This window comes from Anser brachyrhynchus, assembly GCF_964034855.1.
Source record: "Anser brachyrhynchus genome assembly, chromosome: 12".
NCBI lineage: Eukaryota > Metazoa > Chordata > Aves > Anseriformes > Anatidae > Anser > Anser brachyrhynchus.
In genome coordinates this window covers 1,809,903-1,832,193 of record NC_137707.1, presented here as the reverse complement: position 1 = coordinate 1,832,193, position 22,291 = coordinate 1,809,903, and the positions used below count along the sequence as shown (strand labels likewise).

The 22,291-nt window shown below is 46.9% G+C and overlaps 2 protein-coding genes across 2 annotated transcripts in view; one reads left to right on the top strand and one right to left on the bottom strand.

The window, feature by feature from the left end:
* GALNS (galactosamine (N-acetyl)-6-sulfatase) overlaps positions 1-17,829 on the bottom strand; it is a 47,043-nt gene extending 29,214 nt beyond the window's left edge. The window contains exons 1-9 of the mRNA XM_080552174.1: positions 17,674-17,829; positions 14,262-14,385; positions 12,974-13,048; positions 11,828-11,930; positions 8,963-9,106; positions 6,973-7,039; positions 6,721-6,848; positions 5,741-5,880; positions 4,430-4,533 (exon numbers count right to left, since the gene is read on the bottom strand). Coding sequence (XP_080408300.1) covers positions 4,430-4,533; positions 5,741-5,880; positions 6,721-6,848; positions 6,973-7,039; positions 8,963-9,106; positions 11,828-11,930; positions 12,974-13,048; positions 14,262-14,385; positions 17,674-17,763 — 975 coding nt within the window. The 5' untranslated portion in view covers positions 17,764-17,829. The remainder of the gene's footprint in view (positions 1-4,429; positions 4,534-5,740; positions 5,881-6,720; positions 6,849-6,972; positions 7,040-8,962; positions 9,107-11,827; positions 11,931-12,973; positions 13,049-14,261; positions 14,386-17,673) is intronic.
* Positions 17,761-21,035, top strand: TRAPPC2L (trafficking protein particle complex subunit 2L). Its single transcript, XM_080552184.1, has 5 exons — positions 17,761-17,886; positions 18,876-19,048; positions 19,864-19,951; positions 20,070-20,149; positions 20,851-21,035. The coding sequence occupies exons 1-5, from the start codon at positions 17,854-17,856 to the stop codon at positions 20,894-20,896; spliced, it is 420 nt and encodes a 139-aa protein (XP_080408310.1). The 5' UTR covers positions 17,761-17,853; the 3' UTR covers positions 20,897-21,035.
* The last annotated feature ends 1,256 nt before the right edge of the window (positions 21,036-22,291 follow it).

Genomic DNA, 22,291 nt, shown 5'->3' with positions numbered 1-22,291 from the left:
TGATTTACAGCTGTGGAAGAAGAAACAGAACCGAGCCCTGCAGGGGGGTAACCCTGCTTCTTGCTGTCCCTGAGGCCATTTGGCAAACACAGACCGCGGGGAAGAACCAAAGCTGGCCGGATCCTCCACGGGACACAGACGCTGCTGCGTGCTCCTAGCACCGTCTGCTTACACAGGCTCCTCTCTGGTGTCAGGCACGTGCTCAGAAGAGAATGAAATCCTAAAAATCAGTGCATACCGGTTCAGATAACCCATCAGCTCACTCCTTCCAGAGCGGGACAGCTTCAGGAGCCACTGGTGCTGGGAACGCTTCTCTCTGTCTGAAGGCAAAGGGGATTACAAGAGCTCAGGGTCTCAGCAAAGATGCTCAGTCCCTCGTAGGCTCGTCTGCTGGCTAATTTCCCCCAAGCATGTCTTCGGAGAGCTGTGGGGTCAGCAGAACACCATATGCAGAGCTCGGAGTCTAATAAGGAGCAGATCCGGCACACGCCTGCTCCCTGGTTCCTGCCACGTCAGGCACAGGCAGGCTGGTGTCCGAGACGTTTTGTAATTAGGCCTCTCGCAATTTATACGGCAAATCCAAAAGTCACTTTTCTTGTTGTCACCCCATTCCCTCGCCTCAATCTTTTGATAACAAGCCGCGAGAGGCAATCACTGACCTGAGCCTCGTGCCTCTAATATCACCTAATTTATATATCGCGCTGTGACAATCCTGTGGGGCCACCCCAGTCTTCTTGTACTGGCCCTTATTAACCATAACCAGATGTAGATGACTCTCTTTAATCATCCAATTACGTTTCTGGTCTCAGACAACATTTTTCCATGAAGCAGAGAAAACTTCTTAAGGAAATTAAATGCCCATGCCACAGCCACTTGGATTTATCTGTGCTCTACAGCACCACGCTGAAGAATGGGTGGGGAAAAAAGGTTAATATTTATATAAAACTTTGAAGTATTTTCAGAGAAAAATAAAAAAATTACCATTTTCTCCTGTCAACAGTGCTCTTTCATTCTAGTTGCCTTTCCCTTTTTTTCCTCCTTTTTCTTTTCTTAAAAAAATAAAATAAAATCCAGAGAGGGCAACAGCCCAGAGAAAATAAATAATATATAAAAAAAAAGAGTGAGATCAGATATTGCTCGTATCAGCGAGAAACAGCCGGTATTACGCACGTAAGAACGGATTTTTCCCCCCTCCTTCCCCCCCTTCTTTTTAATAAACTCTCGGTATACACATAACGTCTTTAAGAAAATGAAATCCTTTTGCTGTGGGCCACGTTGCTAGAAGAAATAGTCACCACTGCTGTTATCAGTGCTTTCAAGCTTTAACTCTGAATCAAAGGCGACAATTAATAAAGTCGCCCCCGCCAGGAATGGAAAGGAGGAAAGCTAAATATTTGAAACTGGGTGAACAAATGTCAGGGTGTTTTTAAATAAAATCCTTTTACAGTTATCACAGCGAGCAGACCTGATATCCCTGTCTAATTCAATTTCAATTTGCGCCCCATGGGAGATAGCGAAGAAAAGGTTGCAATGCTGTCTTTGGGTTGATATGTTCTTTTCTCCTTCAGGAAGCAGGCACGAGAGAGGAAGGGGAGGAGGGCGAGGGAAGAGAGGAGGAGGAGGATTCAAATACCAACAGAATATGATTTTTTTTTTCCAGCTGGATCCTTCCAGAAGGCAGATGTGATGTGGGGAATGCTGAAATGCTGATTTGTTGTGAATTCACCTGGAAAACATAGCCGAGGAAGAAACTGCAGAAAGGCTGTTTGTGTGTGAATAAATATTCCTGATGGGGGACCGGAATTAACTCAATGTTGATGCCAAGAGCAACACAGACTCCCGAGGCATCCCTCTCCCCAAAATAACTGCAAGTCAGCCGACTGCACCGATTATCCTCCCCTCTATCGATATTCTGTCAAGTGCTCGCAGCCCTGTCACCTGACTTCTTTTGTTTATGCAAAAAGGTGCTCCTTCCTTCAAATAAACTCACGTACCCTTTAACAGCAACCAAACAAAACATATATATATATATATATATATATCAATAAGATTATTAACAGGCTGCCAGGTCCCATCAGCGGGATGAGCCTTCCAGCCAATAACTGGATTTCACTGGCCTCAAAATTCTCTTTTTTCTGGCTGCAGCTGTGCCAGCTGAAATGGTGGCTGGCCCACTGCCTGCTCTCCAAACCCTCCGTGGCTCCAAAACCCCCACGGCTGGAATGGAGCAGCCACTCACCGGGAGCAACCCCAGCGCAGGACGGATGAGCTGACCCTCCAAGCTTTGCACCTGGCACTGCTGAGAAGCTCTGTGCTTCCACCCCGGTTCAGGGCACCCAACCCTTTTTTTTCCATCAACTCTTTCGAGAAGAAAAAGCAACGAGGCACTTTGAAGCAGTTTTTCCACATTTTACAGCTACTTGGACTACACACCACTTAGACAGACTAGTTTTAACTTGCAGTCAAGAAGATATTGAAGCTACAGACTCTGTAAGATATAAAAAAGAAGCCAGAAATGTACTAGCAAACACATCTCTTCACTTATTAGGTCCAAAGAGGAGATTAAGAAGCGGCAACCACAGACACCCTACATGCTAGAGAAGCATAAACTCTATTTCACAGAAGCGATGCCATACCTCTCACCTGCAGTCAGTGCTGCTGTGGGTATCACTGCCGGAGCCTCGACAGCAAGAATACAAGCAGAAAAGACATATAAGTAGCTATTACATGTTTTCTTATCAGGAGCATCACACTGGGGGTTCAACTTGGAGCAAAGCAGCGCATCCCAGGGACACGGTTCAGAACTGGCTTCCCAGGGTACCTGAGCGAAGTCCAAGAGGACACCTGGGATCCGAACACCTGCACACGCAGGCACTTGGCAGGCACAAACTGGAGCCCGGGATAGGAAGAATTTGGAGTTAAGCACATGCTTAAGTGCCAAAGATGATACCAACGGTGGTGCAGGAGGGGATTCTCAGGCGCGTACGTGCCCCATAAGCCTTACGCACGCTCTCCAGCCTGCTGAGCATGCATGTGTTTGTCAGAGCACAGCCCTGCCCAGTCCATCTGCATATGCAGACCCGTTAACTGCACAGAAATGACTGTTCACAGAAATTCAGAAAGCAGCTTCAAGTGTAACCTCAAGCAGGAAGCCATGCATCACACCAAGCTACCGGGAGGGTTTCTCACCACACAAAGCTTCATCTGCTACGCTCTGGCTACATGCAAAAGACTACCTGTAAGAGTGGTACCAGCAAGTTACAGTCCGAAAACGAACAGGCGCACGGATTTCTTTACTCATGTTCCTAATTACCATTAGAGTTACTACAATGGAAAGAATTTTAAAATTTGGTATTTACTTGTCCTCATTTATAATGCATGTTTACTTTTAGCACATTATTCAGTTTGGACATGGAAAACAAAACAGTCGGCTTCAGTTTCATGTTCTCATATGCTAGCCCAAGGCTGTTGTACTTGGCTTGTAAAGACTTTATGGAAATGTTTAAATTTAAACAAAAAGACTGTTTTCATTTCAAATTAAAAAAATAATAAAATATCCCTAGTAGGTTTTGTGAACTCTAAAAAGCCATGAAATCAAACTACCCTTGTACCCTCAGCTGCAGATCTAAGATATCTGATGGTATTCTCCTAAATGCAAATGATAAATTATCATTATCCTGACTCAATTAAACCACTGAAAAGGAATGCAACTCAGAAAAATAAATGTTTTATTTATGAATAGTTTGCAGCCTTGAGCACAGTGCCCAGTTAATGAAGTATCACGTTCTTCGGGGATGAGAGGTGCTCACAAAGGGGAGGGAATCTGTACTATTTACTATGAACCCTCCCTGCAGAAGAATTGATTGCATCTTTCTTTAATGAGAACTGGGATGAGAGAGGCTGGTAGTACCACCAGAGGATTATTTTGAAGTGATCATATCTGAATTTGTGTACAGGCAGGAAAGAGCAATATTCTGGTATCTAGACCTCCCCGAGAGGAACTTTTATCGAACACCAAAGCAAGAGCTGCAAGGGTCAAATCACTTGATACTTCAAAGCACAGAGCGTGCATTTTCGCCACACTCGTGCTCTACCCTGGGACACACATCTGTGTTTATACTTCTGTGTGTCCAGCTATGTAACCCGCAAAAACACTGTGGTCCAGAAGAGTAAAGGGTTTAGACCAGGAAGACAAAAAGACCAGGCCATGTGGTATTCACAGAAGTGTTGATCATAGACACTCTAGATGCAAATTTGTGATAATGAACAGGAATGGCATTGTTCTCGAGGGGTAGCATTCAGCTCCTTATTTAGGCAAGTGGCTGGACTGACATGTTAAAAGTCAGATCCAAAGCCCACCGAATCCAGCAAGAACCTTTCCGTTCGTTTTAGTTAAGGCTGATCAGAATCGTTAAAAGCAGATACTCACTCCTCCTGCAGGAATATGTCCAGGCCACCAAGCAATAGCTGGCTCTCTCATGCCACCTTCAAAGGTGGTTTGTTTGCCACAGAGAAAACGACCATTGCTTCCTCCTAGAGAAGGAAAAGAAGCCATAAAACCCATGGTATGTCAACAACGTATTTCAAGGGCACACTGTCAACTACAAAATTTTTAAGCTAGCTTTAAATGAATTTTCATTTGTGCACGAATCCTTTTTCAAATAAGATGTCCAGAGCTGTTTTCTTTAAATATTCCTTTCCGATGAATTTTAGGAGTGTCTTTTCAGCACAGAAACTTGACAATTAAACACAACTTGCTATCAGCTGAACAAAGACAAAATAAAACAATCAAATAGAAAAGACTGAGACATTTTCCTTCCCTTTATGGATGTTAACTGCTGTTTGTGACTATAAGAAATCTGACACTTTCAGGAAGAAATAGTATTTTTTTTTCATAACCTTTTAAAGTACCAGACCAGGATGAGATGCAGATACGAGAATGAAAAAAATATGTCATACATTCCCTGAATGTTCCTTCTCACAGGCAGCAAGTGTTTTGCAGGAATATGGGTGTTTTTAACCCACTCTTACAGCTGAGCTTACTGAAGAGCAAACACGGAAGTCCTACAACTGACTCCAGGTCACACAAAGTCAAACACAGTGGCTCAGCTGAAATCAGAACTCAGGATACTCTCTGCTCTGTGGTCTAATAACCACTAGACAGCCTGCCTCCAAAGAGAAGAGAGTGGGTTATAAAATCAATTTGCAATGACTCTGAGAGAAAAAAAATCATTTAAACAAAGGAAAACGTGAGAAGTAACAATAAAAATACTTTTTCTTCCTGATAACTTTTCAGGAGACCTAAAGAGGGAGGGACTCAGACTGTCTGTAATTACTCAGAAAGTTCAGATATGCACCCAGCAGCTGGAGAATAAAAATCCTGAGACGTTTTTGTGCCTGGGCCTAAATAAATTAAAGAATATTCACCCCCTGACAGAGGAGCACAAAGTGGAAATGCACACAAGTGAACAGCTAGGCCAGGTTAGGCCAAAGTCCACTTAGCCAAGGATACCTCCTTCACCAGTGACGAGAAGTAATGAACATAACAGACCTATCAGACTAACTCTAAGCGTGAGCGCTCTGAACTTTGAGGCTTCTCCTTAACTGCACAGGGGATAAGGGAAGAAAACCAAAAAACACCAAAAACCAGGTACAGGTCTTTTTTTCCCCGCCCCTCAGACATGGAGATATAAACCTGGATTTCACAACCCCAGTCCAGGTTCGTTCATTTGAGACTCACCTTGTTTAGGAGCTGAAATGAGCGCAGCCCCGTTATCGGAGGTGAAAAACACAAAAGTGTTCTCACTGATCCCAAGCTTTTGAAGATGTTTTAGGATTTTTCCAATGCTATCATCAATTTCCCGTACAGCATCCCCGTATCTGAGGCAAAAGTAGATGCAAAACATTAAAGGCAGCAAAAGAAGAAAAGTCTGATGCAGCATAATGTATTGCAATAAGCCACAATGCTTTTAGTGAGCACAATTTACACCTGGCCTGTAGAAGGAAATACTTCTTGTATGCAGCAGGTACCGTAATAAAATTTAGCAGTGTCACTGCAAAACCTGTGTCTCTTTCCTGTATGGAGTAACTTCTCCTGGATACTAAGGGTCAGAATTTGTTCAGATCTGAGCTACTCTTGGACAGAGACCAGCAATGGATAAAAGTTTAGCTGTAAGGTTCTCAAATATAGGCAACACCACTTTGCCGTTGTCTTGAAGCGAATTGCACCATTTTTCTTATCGATGCTGGTTTGAAATCACACTCTCAGAAGCAAGGCTCACCGTACCTACAGAGCTACTCTTGCCTTCTGCAAATTGCATTTTTCGTACATGCTTTTCCACTTGCCCTTCTGATTTACAAGTTTTTAGAACAGGCACAAACCATACAAAGGCCTTCCAAAAATTCATCTATGCCACATACAGCACTTCATTACTCACACAACTGGCAAAGGAGCTTAGATTTCCCCCCTCCATTTTAGTCTCATGATCTTCATTTCAGATTATAGCAAAAATATTAAAGAACCAAGCAAAGTTCTCATTAACTAATATATATCATCACGTACTTCAGCACGCATATATACTTTTGAGAACTGATCTATATAGTTGGATCTAAGGAATGCAGCCTAGATTTTCCATTTCTCCAGCATGAGATATTAATTATAAATAAAAAAATAAATAATAATAAACAAAACCCACCAAAACACACAAAAACAAGACTTACAGTCCTCTCTGACTAGAGCCCAGGAAATGTTTGGAGGCATAAACAGGAGCGTGGGTAGCATCAATTGCCCAGTATAAAAAGAATGGCTGCTGGCTGGCCTGCTGCCGGCTAATAAAATCGAGAGCTTCCTGTAAACAACAGTGAAAATGAATTTAACAGAATCATCCTCTGCCATCTAAGTCTCTCCAAAAAAAAAAAAAAAGAAGCATGAAGTCACTGTGGGTTAGAAACCAGTACTAAAATAAATGGTACCTGTAGGTAGATCTGAGTCAAGTTGGCTTCACCTGTCTTCAGATCGATTTTGAAATCTTCATAATATCTTAAGATAAAATGAGTCAGAGAGAAAAAAGAATAAAACCTAAGGAATATACAACACAAAAAGGCTGCCCCTGCCCCCATTATTTATACAAGCAAGGCACTGTTGTTACTTAGCAAAAGGGTAAAAACATAACTTACATAACAAGCCAATTCTCTTCAGATATTTAAAATAATGTCATCTTATTCTTTCTCATGGGAGAAAGCAGTGAAATGGCCAGATCTGAATTAATGACAACCGCAAGATTTGGACAAACCTGAGCCACTAGCTTTTCACTATTAAGCTACTAGAACATGAGTATAAGGCACTGCTCCTTGAATAGAGAGTTGTTTGCTATGTGAGTAATATTTTCAGACGAACAGTAAAACTTTCAGTGAGATAGAGCAACCCTGGAATCAGAACTTGGGCTGCCCTGAAAATGTTGTGCTGGAAGCATCTTCAGACACTGATTATGCAAAGAAGGGCAGGCTGCAGTCCTCGTGAGAATAAAAGTATCTGAAATAAGATGACACCAGGCACGAAACCAAATGGGTAAGAATGGTACATACTGCACGCTTGAAGCCTAGGCATTAGGCAGTATTAGGCAAACAGACAAAAGGTTACTACAAAACAGGCAGAGGAGGAATAAAGCAGTCTTTCAGTACAGAACGGAACCGGTTTCCAAGAGAAGTAGTGGAATGAAATCATCACAGGAAGCCTTTAGGGCGCAAAAGGATAAGCAAACATCTCTGAGAGGTACTCTAGAGGAGCTGCAATCCCTACATGGTCTGCGTGCAACCTGCAGGTTGGTCTTGGCACTCAGACTTCTATGAGACCTCGGAATCAAACATCTAACTTACTATTGAAATGAGCCAAAACTTTAATTTTAGATGGTCAGGTAGAGCTAGGGAAGATTCCTGCAAAAAATAGCTTAGGAGGAGTTTAGAATAAACTTTAGTAATCAACTACCACACCAAGTCTTTGAGGAGCATCGATACTGTCGAAGCAGGTCTTTATTTTCTCAGCTTTAACTGAAAGTTGAGTGCCACAATGACGACTGAGAAGCAGCAGGCACTGCCCAGGCAACAACGCTTTGGTACCGTCTGCTGCTAGCATTGCCTTCCAAAGCTCTTCTGCCCTCAGTTCGTATTTTCCTCGCCTTCTCTCCTAGATGTGAAATTCACAGACCTCCTGACAGTTAATCTATACCCTCCTGTTTCTATCTGCCTTGTGCATTTTTCCCGCAAGGTCTTTCCTTCTGTCTTGGCTCCAATGGAAATGACCATCCTTAGATTAGTTCATGGACATTAAGCCAGTGGCTATTAAACTTGAAGACCTGGAGACAACCTTCAGTTTCAGGAAGACGGACAGCCATGTAAAAGAAAGACTACTCCACGTCTGTTTTCTTATACCCCTCCTCTAAGTACCCACTGCAGATAGTTGTTGCAGAGCAATGGATTAAATCAGTTTTGCGCTGGACTCTGAAGAGCCGTTCGTATGTTTCATGAGCTTTTACAAGCACCTTTTCTGCATCAGCTTACTGCTGAACTGCACAGCAAAGGGGCATTCAGTAGTAAGCATCTTAGATGCTTGATATTTGCATCTAAGATATTTGAGATAATATCTAAGATATTTATAATATATATCTAAGATAATCATAATATCTAAGATATTTGAAGCAGGATGTTCTTAATAATTGACATGCTCTAAAAGTCCTCTGCTCGGGGTGAAGCACCTGGAGGTCACTGGCCATCCAACCAAGCCTGGAACTCTGCCTGATTCTGAAGCAGCTTCTGTTTTTCCCAATGCTTTTTCATTGAAACTGGTTTGCTACGCTAGTACTTGTCTTCCAACACAGTAATGTCAGCAGGGAAAGCAAGGAAAATGACATTACCAGCAACTATATAACGGTTTTGAAAACAACTGTCAGGCAAGTAGCTGAATTACCTGCCAATCATTTCCCAGTCCCTATACACAGGGATATTGGGGAGTGCTCTGTTATCATAAGGTCCAAAATGGCAATTTGGGGATCCAAACCATTCATCAAATCCATGCTTCAGGGGATGGAACTGGGGCCTGTGGCCCAGATGCCTAGGAACAAAAGAAAGAGATGAATTAAAGTTCTATTTTTTGCTTCAGTGCAGTAATCTCATCAGAATGGCATGCAAGAAAACAATCTAGAAGAAAAACTTCAAGCATTTTAATTAAATAAATGGCTGCAGAGCACTGTCTTGATCTTTCTTGTTGCAAATGGACCCATGCAGACTCATGCCAGTGCTTACATATATCCCATTTTAGGCTACTGCCCTGTTTGTTTTCTGTTATTTGCTTCTATTGGTGCCTTCTCTCATGCTGTCTTGGTGATCTGCAGTGATGGACTACACTGCTTAAAGCCATTGCAAAGATGCACGTGATGTTTTGTTGAGGATTCTGATCTACAAGTCATTTTTATACCACTGAGCTGTAAAAAACACACGGCAAGACTCATGAAACATACCATTGTATTTGCATTCCCTTTATGGAGTCTTTATGTCGCCAAAATGGTACAGAGAGACCTGAATGTAAATGAGAACGAGTTCTTTACACGCACGTGTGAACTTAAAGCATATTTAGCTACTCCTGACGACAGCTGCATTCATCTATGCCGCTTGAAAACGCTCCATCCCTAACTTCAAGCTGAAGCTCCCTTCTAATCTCCAACTTCTCAACTGCAAATTCTCTGTCTTGAAAATAAAGAACGCCTGTCCTTTCAGTCTCCAGGAGATCTTCGTACCCAAGTGTTTATTTAATCATTGCAGATTCTACTCACAAGCCTGCATTTGCAACCTGTCCATTTTGTGCTATCGCTGTCTGCACGCTTTCTGAACATAAGGGACATAAAATGCATTACCTGAACTAAAGCGATCCATGATGTCATTTTGAGCTATTCCAAAATGAGTTAAAGCATAAAATAATCATCATTCCAGCTATGATCGTATCTTGGTGATGTAACTAAAACTGCAAATCTCCAGTACAGGACTCTCCCGTTTCCTCATTTATATACACAATACTACAAAGCTATTTCTGGCTGTTTCCACAATAGCAGGGAATAAGAGAATATTTTCTAAGAAAGCCCTAAGAGAACTTACAAAGCAAAAGAAGAGAAATGAAAAAGGTATCAAGTAATTACTGAGATACAGAAGGTAGATTGTTCTCTCCCTTTTACAACACAAAAAAAATAGACGCAACAAATTCTAAAATAGTCATGGAAAATACTTGACTTGCAAACGTATAATTTAACTAGAAAACTCACTGTCACCTTGAGATGTTTTTAAAAGGGATGCTGAAAAGATACAAAATCTTCTACCGGAAAACTTTAAGATCTCTAAAAGCCCCGAAATTCTACAGGGAGGTAGGATGAGACTCCAATTTAACTATTGCACACTGCCTTTTTTTTTTTTTTTCTCTCCTCTTTTAAACATCTTTCTAGGAAGCAGGTGATGTTCACAACTGCCAGAGACTCCTGCTGTACGGTATCATTCCCCAGTCCTCTCCGGTACAACAGTTCTTGGGTCTGTAATGATAGCGCACTGCACATTCATATTTAGTCTGCTGCTTGCTAACAGCTGCAGGTCCTTCCAGATTTGCTGTTTTCCAAATAACTGCCTGGAACCAATCTGTATTTGCGTTGTTTATTTCTTTTCCCTGGGTGTATGAATTTGCATTTATTAGCACTGAACTGCGTCTTATTGCATTCAGCCCACTGATCCGATTCTTCATGGCCACTCTGCTGTTTGGATTCGTGGTAATAAATAATTCACTGTCTTAGGTTAGTTTGCTTTCTTTCCAATTTCAGCAGCACGGGTGAATCCAACCACAATTCAGCCTCACTCTTCTCTAACTTGTTAGCAAAACTGCTAAATAAAATGTATCCCATTACTTTCCTAAACAGTATCCCCCTGGTACTAATCCCATCTGAAGTCTCTTCATTAACAATTACGCTGTTAACCAAGCAGTACTCGTCGGGGGTCTATGTAGTTTTGAAGTTGCTATTTATACTTTTATTTATTACAGCACTGTTCCAAACTGTGAATTAACTGTTCAGAGATCTCCCATGGGTTGCCATTACAGCCCACGAGCACATCTGAATTTCGAATGTTACAAATGAACCAGTTTTGATTCCTACACCGGTAATTCTGTCTTTGTCTGAACTGAATACCTCTCAGGCTTTTCCTTCCCAATCCTTCGCAGACATTGCAAAAGATCTGCAAAGACTTTATCGTACTCTCGTGAAAGTCAATAAAGCCAAAGGACAATGTTCAGAGAGCACTGGATCAGCCCTCTAGTTCTTTTAAAACACCCAGTAGTATCAGCTGTCCTCATTAAGTCCCACCCTGATCTTCTACAGCAGGTGAACAGACTTCAGCATAGCTCTGATATCAATCCACTACGTCCTCAAGTGTCTGCATCTCTGTTTTTGTACCATACACTCATCCTGCCAAAGACAAAAAGCACATAGGTGCTGAAGGCAAGTTCCAACAGAAAACATCCTGGCACTTCTTGATAAAGGTAAGTAGCGTGGTACATGGATGAAAGCACAAAGAGCTGCAGGCGTTGTATGTAAGCACGGATCTACGCGTGTACTTGTAATGGTAACACTCAGTTTGGAAATTGATCACAGCAGGGGGGAAGATCCACCACAAATTTCAAAAGACAGACATCTGAACTTCAAAACAGGCTTTCTCCTGCACTTCTGGTTGTCCTGCTGCTCTTTCATGATATGTACACACACGGACTGAAATCTCAAAGCAAGAGATCTTAAAACAAGTTTACCATTTGCCAATGATCTTATTGATGTAGCCAGCTTTCTTCAGCAACTCTGGAAGCAGTAATTCAGAATCTGGGATTCCTCCTACTATATCCTGTGGTGTGTACGCTGCGTAAAACAAACAAACAAGAAGTCTTTCTGTCTCTTACAATCACTACAGCAAACAGCTCATGACCACCCATCATTAGAAGTATTATTACTGGATCAGAAATAGCAATTAGTTTGAAGTTCCAGCAATATCGCTCTTTGGAAGTCTTCCCGGACCAGGAGATGAAGAGGACAAGTTGGTTCAGCAAACACATGCCTCAGGTAAAGGGAAATCTCCATCTGCTTACACACCATGACCAATAAAAAAGGGGGCTGCCATCCCAGAAGGAAGGCAAGGCCCTTGAATACAGCAGGAAGAGGGGTGAGGATCAAAAAGAAAACAAGTGCTTTAGGCATCCATTGGAGTTGCCTTTACTTCTGCAAATTTGCCTTACATTTCCTAAAATGAAGGCGTTTTTTTCCTAGGTGAAATGATTGATAAACTTGCTCAGGCTGCAAGAGGTGAAAGAAATGAGGTCTCTCACAGTCCACAGCTCTCTGGTGTGGCTTTGGAGGGTGGAGATGGCCGAGCGTGCTGGGCGATGCACGGTGTGAAGCAATATGCAGCTGCTGCCTCTTGCCCAAGCACGCACGGTCTCATGCGGCTTCTGTCACTCTGAAAAATCAACCCAGAGACTTTACGTACTGGTAATCCTTCTTGGAAACACCACAGAGCTATAAAACTGCCCTTTCTGAAACGGGCAGAAAACCAGATGCTGAATAAAACTGTAAGCAGCTTGTTTACTCCGGGTGTTAACACACACCCCGTGTGACTTTCTTTAACCAGACACCAATTACACCGAGCAGAGGAAACACTTCTCCGCCAGCAGAAGCAAATGGATCAACCAGCCTTGTTTGTGTCTCTTCATCTGAGAAGGTTTTCTGCTTGACGAGGAGGAAGCAATAAATTTCACGCTTATTACCAGCAGTTAACTTGGTAATCTTTTTGTGCCACTCTAGAAGACCCGTAAGGGAAGATAACCGAGCCAAGCCTTTGTTCAAAGCAAAACTTTGGACAAAGCACGGAGAGAAATCAAAAGAGGAATCGGGAATGAAGCCCATACCGTTTCTGGCATGTCCATTCGTGGTGTAAAAACCATTCCTGACTGGGAGACGGCCTGTCAACAGCGCTGCCCTTGCTACAAACAACAAAAAACATTTGTTTTTATTTTTTTTTTCCATGCACTCTGGTTACAGTTAGTACAATCATATTCAGGCTGAGGACAGCACAACTGAAGCACGTCAGTGTCCCGCCACAGCCAGCTACTAGGATCACTCACATTAGAACTCAACAACAAACACCCTTTTCAAGCGAGCCACGGAGATGGCCAGGTTCTGATACAACACCGTTAGAGTTATGCCAGGACAAACCTAACTGAAATTTGGTCCCTCTATAAAATTACCCACTGCTGAAAAGTTATTACTTACAACAGTAACTGAAGCAGCCCTCCTGTCTCAGTAATTATAAAAGGAAAACCTGGCACATGTATTTAAGAGGGAATCCTAACACAAATCGATTACATGCTTATAGCTTAGGCTAAGTTTCCAAACATGCCTGAATGAAAGTCATGTAGTAGTGAACAAAAAGAAGCTGTCCAGCTTTGACAATAAAAATCAGATCCTGAACTCTGCAAACGTTTAAACAGATGCTGAAGTACCACTGGACTTAGGAGGACTTCAGCGTATATTAAATGCCTTTTCTGAGGAAGGACAGGCATTAGCACATTGACAAACGATTTGCTAGATGAAAACCCAAACAGAAAGCCTCTGTTCCTCATTTTCATTTCAGTTCTCGGTTGCCAATAAAGCTGGGGACACACACACACACAAAGGAGGATTAAAAATAACCGTTAGTTCCCAAACTGAACTGTTTCTTTTGTCTCTTGTCCCTTCCCCAGGAATCTTGCAAGCCACGGAGGTCAAGAACAGGACACGACCTGCTGCCTTTCCTTGCACAAAAGTCTGGCCAACGTCAGTGGAATCAGACAAGCTACGTACCTTTCTGTTCAGCAACGATTTAAATACTGCTTTGTCTGTCTGTTCCAGAATGAGAAAGAACTAAAAATGCAATGACGGAGGCTAGAATACTAAACCAGAATATTTTACAAAATCCTTTAACTGCACCGATTTGATCACTAAAACGCTGCTTTGAATGAACTTAAGATGGTAGGTTTTCCAATCGAAAAGTAAATAAAAAGGAGGCAAAACAAAAGATCAAAGCACCAAAGCCCAACTCTGCCCTGAGGGTAATCACTGCTTTGGTTGCTAGTTCACGGCAGATGCTGGCAAACACCCCAACCTCCTCAGAAGGTGGCATCCTCACACGCTAGCTTCAGCCCCAAGTTTACTTACATGGCGAACAGAGGGGGTTGGCGGTATAAAAATCCAGGAAAAGCATCCCTTCTGAAGCCATCTGGTCTAAGTTAGGAGTTTCCTTCGAAGGCTCTCCGAAAGCTCCCAAATCACCCCAACCCATCTGTAAAACAAGAACACACCAAAAGACGTAAAAAGTACTTTTACTCTTCCATAAATGACAACGCTTCTGGGCTCACATCAAACCTTCATTTCATCCCTTCATTTCTGTCTTTATAGCGCTCATCTCCCTGCTTAGCGAGTGCTTCACAAACGTCGTAAAAACGGTCTTCCCCAACCCCGTGAAGCAGGGAACTATTGCAGTTCTCACTGGCAATCGAGAAACTGAGGCGCACACAAGATAACTGACTTGCTGAAGGACATTTAAACGCTCGCAGCAGAACTGGATGAGAACCCCAACGTCTTCTCTCTCACTCCAGGCCCTGAAGACTGGCAAGGAGGAAGTTGCACACGATCTGCTCAGTGTTGTACAGCTGCAAAGTCAAATTGCTCAGTCCCTGGCCACGTGCCTTTGTCTTGGAGCACCGACCACAGCACTCTGTCTGCCCCATCTGCCTGCCCACCCGTTTGTACTCAACTACGAACGCAAGGAAAAGGTCTAAAAGGGGAAAAAAAAAAAAAGTTTATTTTAAAAGCCAGCTCTAGAGAGAAACCTGCTGGAGGGTCGCGCATCCCTACCCAGGAGAGCCATAAAGCCACCACCGCGCCGCCTGCGCTCATCGCCGAGAACGATCGCGGGTAATAACGCAAATAAAAGCGAGTGACTTAAAACAGAAGGTTCTGGAAGGGAACGGCTTAATGAGCAATTAGGCACCACGGTTGCTAGAGATTATATCGTGCTTTAAAAGATGCAATAGCTGTCTCTAATACAGGCGTGTATCAGGTGAGCAGCTAATACCGAGGGGGTAACGTATCCGGAGCTGTAGGAAACCATCTGTCTGGTCCCAGCTGAGAGCCTCGCGTGTGCGCTGCCGCGGTGCAGTTTGGAAAAGAAAACTGTCGGAGAGCTGCAGAGCCCGATTTTGAGGTTTGAGCGAAGGGCAATTAAAAGGCGCGACCTAACGTAGGGCGCGGAATTAAATTGGGTTCCGCGGATCAGCCCTCGGTTCTCACCTCTTCGGTGTCTTTACCGAGACGAAAGAAAGAAAAAAGGGAACATCGCGCTGCTCTGATCCACGCGCAGTGACGGAGTCACAGAAGTTACCGAGGGATCAAAGGAAAAAGACCACAGAGACGCACGTTTAATGAGCAGGGCACACGTCAACAGAGAGCCCACAGAAGCTCCACCACGATCCGTGCCCCGTCACGTCCTGTGCTGCACCAACGCCCCTAGAGCGGGCTAATCGCTGTCCCACGGAGCTTTCACCTCGACAATTACAAACGCCTGCTCAGGGGGAAACATCCCAGAGCAGAAAATTAAGATGGGCTGCCGGAGGCTCGGCTGGCCACGATAAAAGAGGGCTTACACGGCGATTATCTTGCACGGGAGCGTGGAAACGCTGAGAACAACAGCGAGGCGGCCGTGCTGAGTTGGAAGAACGGAGTCCAACAGGCGACAAGGGCTGGGCCACCCTTCCAGTCCCATACCCGACCCCGTTGGCTTCTCAAGGAGCTTTAAGGCACACGATGCACCCACCCCAAACACACCTCAACGACGAGGCAGGAACATCAGAAGAGAAGCAAAGCAGGATTTATTTAACGGTGGTTATATCTCCTCTTTAATGACTTTTTTCCCCCCTCATAGAGCAAAATTAATGGAATTTGTTTTCTTTTTGTTTCCCTCTTCAGGAGGCAAGTTTGGGTTTCTAAAACATTTCCTGAAATGCACTGGAGCTTCTTTGTCAATACGCGCAGCTGCTCCTTACTCAGTGCTGCTACAACTACATCCATCTCCAGTATTACACAATTATTTTTGTAGGCTGCAAGGCCAATCCTTGACTTAATTGCTCAGTCATTAGGACTGGGCTGACGAGGTGACCAGGCTTCTAGATAAGGTGCATAGGTGGGCAAGCAACAGCCCCAAAAGACTTCAATGCAGGCTTGACTTTATAGATCTGAGAAGTCTCATTTGTTTTCCTCAGGACGCCCACAAACGAGGAATAAAACGTCCCCTGAACATCACCTGGGGTGGCTCTGCCCTGCAGGAGGGGCAGGGCCTTCAAGGCATCGCTGCTTTTCGCATAAGACTTGAGAAGGAGAGCAACTGAGCGTGACAGATCCCTCAGTAACTACTTAAAATCTCTACGAAACACTCCGCTTATTCCACTCAAACCTTTCCGTACCACGCCACCAACCCACGAGCGGGGCCTGAATCACGGCGCCTCAGCCCCGTGGCCGTGACTCACGACGCAGAGCCTGCCCGCCTGCTGGCCCCAACACCGGCCAAGGGACCGGGGACTGGACACGGCGGTGCTGAGACCCCCTACGAGGGACCGGGCGTGAACCTGCAAATAACTCGACGGAGCCAGGATGGGGCACGGCGGGAGCGAGAGCGTGCTGTGGGGGAGGCCCTCCCAACCCAAACCGCCCTGTGTGCCCAGGAATCCCAAAAGCTCACCCAAAACCTCACCCAAAAATCCCAAAAGCTCACCCGGTCCAACCACCCCCTACCACCACCGTCACCACTGAGCCACGTCCCCAGGCACCAGGTCCAACCCCTCCTCGAACGCCCCCAGGGACGGTGACCCCACCACCTCCCTGGGCACCCCATCCCGACGCCTGACCGCTCTTTCTGAGCGGAAACGTCCCCAAATTTCCAACCTGACCCTCCCCTGGCACACCTTGAGGCCCTTCCCTCAGGCCCTATAGCTTCAGGATATTGGGACCGGGGCTGCCAGACCCCTACTCCAGGCAGCAGCACCCTGGCCCCACAACGATTCCTTAGTCCCACAGAACCCCCAGTTCAGCCCCACAGAGACCCCCCCCCCGGCACCATTTACACCCCCCTGACCCCACAGAGACCCCCCCCGGCCCCATATACCCCCCACCTCGGGGCCCCACAGAGACTCCCCCCTGGCCCTATAGACCCCCTCCCCGGCCCCATATACACCCCCCCGGCCCCACAACGACATCCTCGGCCCCATATATCCCCCCTAGCCGCATATACCCCCCAATGACCCCCCCCCCCCCCCCGGCCCCACAACAACATCCTCAGCCCCATATACCCCTCCCCGGCCCCATATACCCCCCAATGACCTTCCCCCCGGCCCCATAGCCCCCCCACACCCCCCCCAAACAACAGCCCCGGCCCCACAACCACCCCCTTGGGGGCACGCACCGAGCCCCCCCCCCCCGCCCCACAACGGCCTCCAGGCGGCTGCCACCGCCCCCCCCCACCCCCCATGTCCCCCCCCACACCCCCACACCCTCCAGGCCCCCCCGGCCCCCTCACGTCGTCCATGAGCAGCAGCAGCACGTTGGGGGGCGCGGCGCGGCCCAGGGCCCACCACAGGCACAGCGGCGCCAGCACCGCCCTCGCCATGGCAACGGCGCCCGCCTCACGTGACCGCCGCCGCCGCCTTCCCTCCCGCTCCGCTCCCCCCCGGTCACGTGACGCGGGGGGCGGGCCAAGATGGCGGTGTGCGTCGCCGTGATCGCCAAGGAGGTGGGGGCGGGCCTGAGGGGCTCAGGGTGGGGCTGTAGGGCCTCAGAGCGGCCGTGGGGCCTGAGGGGGCCTGAGGGAGGCTGTGGGGCTCAAGGTGGGGCTGAGGAACCCGAGCAGGGGTGAGGGGAGAGGGGCTGTGGGGCCGGGTGGGGCTATGGGGCCTCAGAGGGGCTGTGGGGCCTGAGCAGGGGTGAGGAGGGCTGTGGCTGTGGGGTCTGAGAGGTGGTGCAGTGCAGTGAGGCCAGGTGGGGTTATGGGGTCTGAGAGGGGCTGTGGGGCTTTGGAGACCAAGCAGGGGTGAGGGGAGAGGGGCCGTGGGGCACAGGGTGGTGCTGTTGGGGCCAGGTAGGGCTATGGGGTCTCAGGAGCTGTAGGGGCAGCGGGGTCTGAGAGTGGCTGTGGGGCTCAAGGTGGTGCTGTGGGGCTATGGGGCCTGAGCAGGGGTGAGGGGAGAGGGGCCGTGGGGCACAGGGTGGTGCTGTGGGGCCATGGGACCTCAGAGGGGCTGTGGGGCTCAAGGTGGGGCCTGAGAGGGGCTGTGGGGCCCAGGTGGGGCTATGGAGCCCAAGCAGGGGTCAGGGGAGAGGGGCTGGGGGGGCACAGGGTGGTGCTGTGGGGCTATGGGGCCTGAGAGGGGCTGTAGGGCCAGGTGGGGTAGTGGGATCTGTGAGGGGCTGTGGGGCCTGAAAGGGGCTATGGGGCACAGGTGGGGCTGTGGAGGCCAAGCAGGGGTGAGGGGAGAGGGGCTGGGGGACTCAGGGTGGTGCTATGGGGCCAGGTGGGACTATAGGACTTCAGAGGGGCTGTGGTTGTGGGGCCAGGTGGGCCTATGGGGTCTGAGAGGGGGTGTGGGATAGTGGGGCTACGGGGCCTGAGAGAGGCTGTGGGTCCAGGTCCTGCTGTGGAGCCTGAGAGGGGCAGTGGGGCCTGAGAGGGTCACCAGAACAGAGCAGCCTGCCCTCACGAGCATAATTTGTCATCCTCCCCAGAACTACCCCCTCTACATCCGGAGCATTCCGACAGAAAACGAGCTGAAGTTCCACTACACGGTGCACACGTCCCTCGATGTCGTGGATGAGAAGATCTCTGCGATGGGCAAGGCTCTGGTCGATCAGAGGGAGCTGTACCTGGGGCTCCTCTACCCCACCGAAGACTACAAAGTGTATCTTTCGAATGCGATCTGATCTTTCTAACGCCCGCGTGGCACGGTCTCCCTGCAATCACGCCGTCACACCACGTGCTGGCATTCACCTAGACCCTTCCTGGACCATAGGGAAACCTCTCCTGCTGTTTGGTGCCGCGTTAAAGGTGGCAGCAGGAGGTTCACAGCCTTGTTCGCAGACACGTCAAGGGTTGGGTTGGGTGCCTTGTTCAGTTCGGCAGCTGCAGTTTGTTCCCTGACAGGACGTTTGGCCTACATCAGGCAGAGCCATTTCACAAACATGGTGATCCACAGCCCAGGGTCACAGCTGTCCCAGCGTTTTTGTCACAAAGTTGACCTTTTGAGCATTTTTTGGCTTTTTCTCTGCGTGCCTTAGAGGTTACCTGCTCTAACAGACCTGATTTGTGGGTTAACTTTTAGGGTCGCAGATCATTCTGATATTAGAGGATCTCCAGGCCTCTGACTGCGACCTCCTGAATGAGAATAGGTAAGGTGGCCGGGTCATTGAAACTGTTCTTCAGAAGAGAGAAACCCTCACCAAAACAGCTAACGTGAGGCTGTTTGCAAAATGCAAGGCGTGTTACCGGCCAGCAGAGGAGCAAACAGGATGAGGAGTTACCAAAGGGGACAGAAGTCAGGTGGAGAGGGAGCAATCCGGTGCCTTGCTTATCTCACCTGGGCCTGGCTCTGTGCTGGGTGCAGTAAGAGCAAGATATTTCCTCTCCTCTCAGCTTTTCTGAGTGTATTCCAGCCTCGTATTGGTTGCTTTGCCAGCCTCTGGTGTGTCAGGAGCACATTCCTTAACAGCTGCACAGATACGGCTACGTGACAAATTCAAAGGTGAAGTTTGTTATGGTGGTGGATTCTTCAAACACAGCACTTCGAGACAATGAGATCCGCAGCGTAAGTGCAGGAAATCTGAGCACAACTTGCCACATCAGTGTTTTTGCTACTTCCGCTTATTCATAAAGAGCTGAGAACCAAAAAAAAAAAAATTAATTAAACTACAATCCCTTTTCAGATGTTCCGAAAGCTGCATAATTCATACACAGACATAATGTGCAACCCTTTTTACAACCCAGGGGACCGTATCCATTCCAGGTAAGCGTGGGATGACCGCGCTGAGCTTTCTCATCTCTCTGGGACTTGCAGTACCCCTGTGATGTAACAGGACCAAGAACATAACCCCCGTGGTGGAGCAGTTCAGATGTGCATGCTCTAACTGCTCAGATGGAGAACAGCTGTGTTGTCTTTGGGTCATTACTGCATGATAGGAAACTCTGATGGTCCCCTGAGAAGTCACATTGAGCTGTCTCCCTCCCACCTCAGAACTGGTGTTAAACACATTGGCTGGAGAAAATGGTGTCACTGGGGGCAGAAAGTTACCTGATGAGCTGGAACCTTGGTAACTAGAGGGGGTTAAACAGGGTGACTGCAGTTAGCCAGGGTTTGTCCTGGAGTAACAACAGCTGGGATCCTCAACATGCTTAACTCCTGTGTGAGGGCCAGTGCTCCCCATTGCTAAACTGAAATCTCACAGGGAATTTTAATAATGCTGGGAGTCTGTATTGCCTAGGCAAGAAAACTGCTTTTACACTTTGCCAGGATAAGCCCTGCCCTTACTTCAGTTTAATTAATTATCCACTTAACATGCTATAGTTAAAGAGTGAAACTATGTATTCAGCCTGGGGAAAGCCAGCTCATTAACCAGTAAGAGGCATTGTTAGCTGCTGGCATTGTTAGGAGAGCTGGTGTGCAGGACTAGCTGCTTCCTTTAATGCTGCGTTCATTTCCTTCTCCAGGGCTTTTGATAACATGGTGAACTCCATGATGATGCAGGTGTGCTGAGGCTCTGCCCATTCTCATCCAAGTGTTGAGAACATTCCCTGTGTACAGGAACGCGCCCTACGAAGTGATGTATATATTGTCTTCATTCTGTGTAATAATTTTAAATCTATTCTGTGTAAAATAAACTCGGCACCTGCAAGCTCTGCGTGCATTTCTACTCCAGCAAACCAAAGTACAGCACAGAAGTCCTTGTTCACCTTCTTGTGCCTTCAGGTACCATGCAGTAGCCAGCTCTTCCTTCAGGAAGGTCAGCAGCATCAGATGAGGCTCGTTCCCTACAGAAATGTACACAGCTGTGCTCCTCTAACTCAGATGTTTCTGTAGAAATTGGGCTTTGTAGGAAAACAGCAGTTCCTGCTGTGCTTGTGATGAGAGCAAGCACAGCTGCGCAAGAGACAGCTAAGAGATTATTATTAGGGTCAGCCTAGATTTCAGTCAGCTGAGAGGCACAGATAGTGACACTGCTCCTCAGAAGTACCAGTGCTTCAGAACACTTCTCTAATGCAGGAGGAGCCCAGCAGCAGCAGCCCTTTTGCTGTTTGCCAGCCCCCTTTGCTGCTGCTCAGGACTGTTCAGTTCTGTCAGGAACAGTCGAAGCTATGCTTATTTCAAAAACATGGTCTCCTTGTCCTGTTTTTCCTCAGCTGGGAACACTCAGATCTGCATGTACTTACTTCAGTAGTTCTTGGAAAGAGAAAGCTGCGCAGATCAGCCGAAGGCTCCAGGTCTCTTTACAATCAGCCACTGCTTACACACTGGAGAAGGATCTGGCAGACAGACAAACAGCTGCTCTCGCAGCACCACCTTGCACCTGGTGGAGTCCTGCACTGATCTCGCCTTCCTGGGGAGGATCTGTGGGTGACTCAGATTTGCCAGCATTTGCTCTCATCACTCCCTAAAACAGGCCTGGCACACTTAGCAGTAATTCTGGTCCAGGTCAGGGAGCACAGGTAGTGCAGCTGGGATAAACCCACACCAAGATTAAGACATCAGGACTGCAGATGCCTTGCTCATCCCAAACTCATCTGTTAACATCTCCTCCCCCTGCAGCCCACTGCTGTTCTAATTAAAGACCATCAAATCAATAGCAGGTATTTATATTTTTAAAAATAGACTAGGAAGTCATCCCAGCTTCTTAATCACTTGTATGGTGCGCTCAGTGAGGCTGTGCAGCTACAGCAAGTTTGACAGAGCTGCCCAACAGGGCAAGTTTTCTGCCAGGTTACCTGCAAACCCCAGCAGCCCCCAGCACACACTCCTGGTCAGAAGCAGAGCAACCTAGGCTGCTCCACCAGCAGCACACAGCAGTCTGCTCTGAGCACCTAATCAATTAAAAAAATAGTTACACAGCTCCAAAGGATACAAGAACCTGGAAAAAGCCAGGTCAGTACAGCG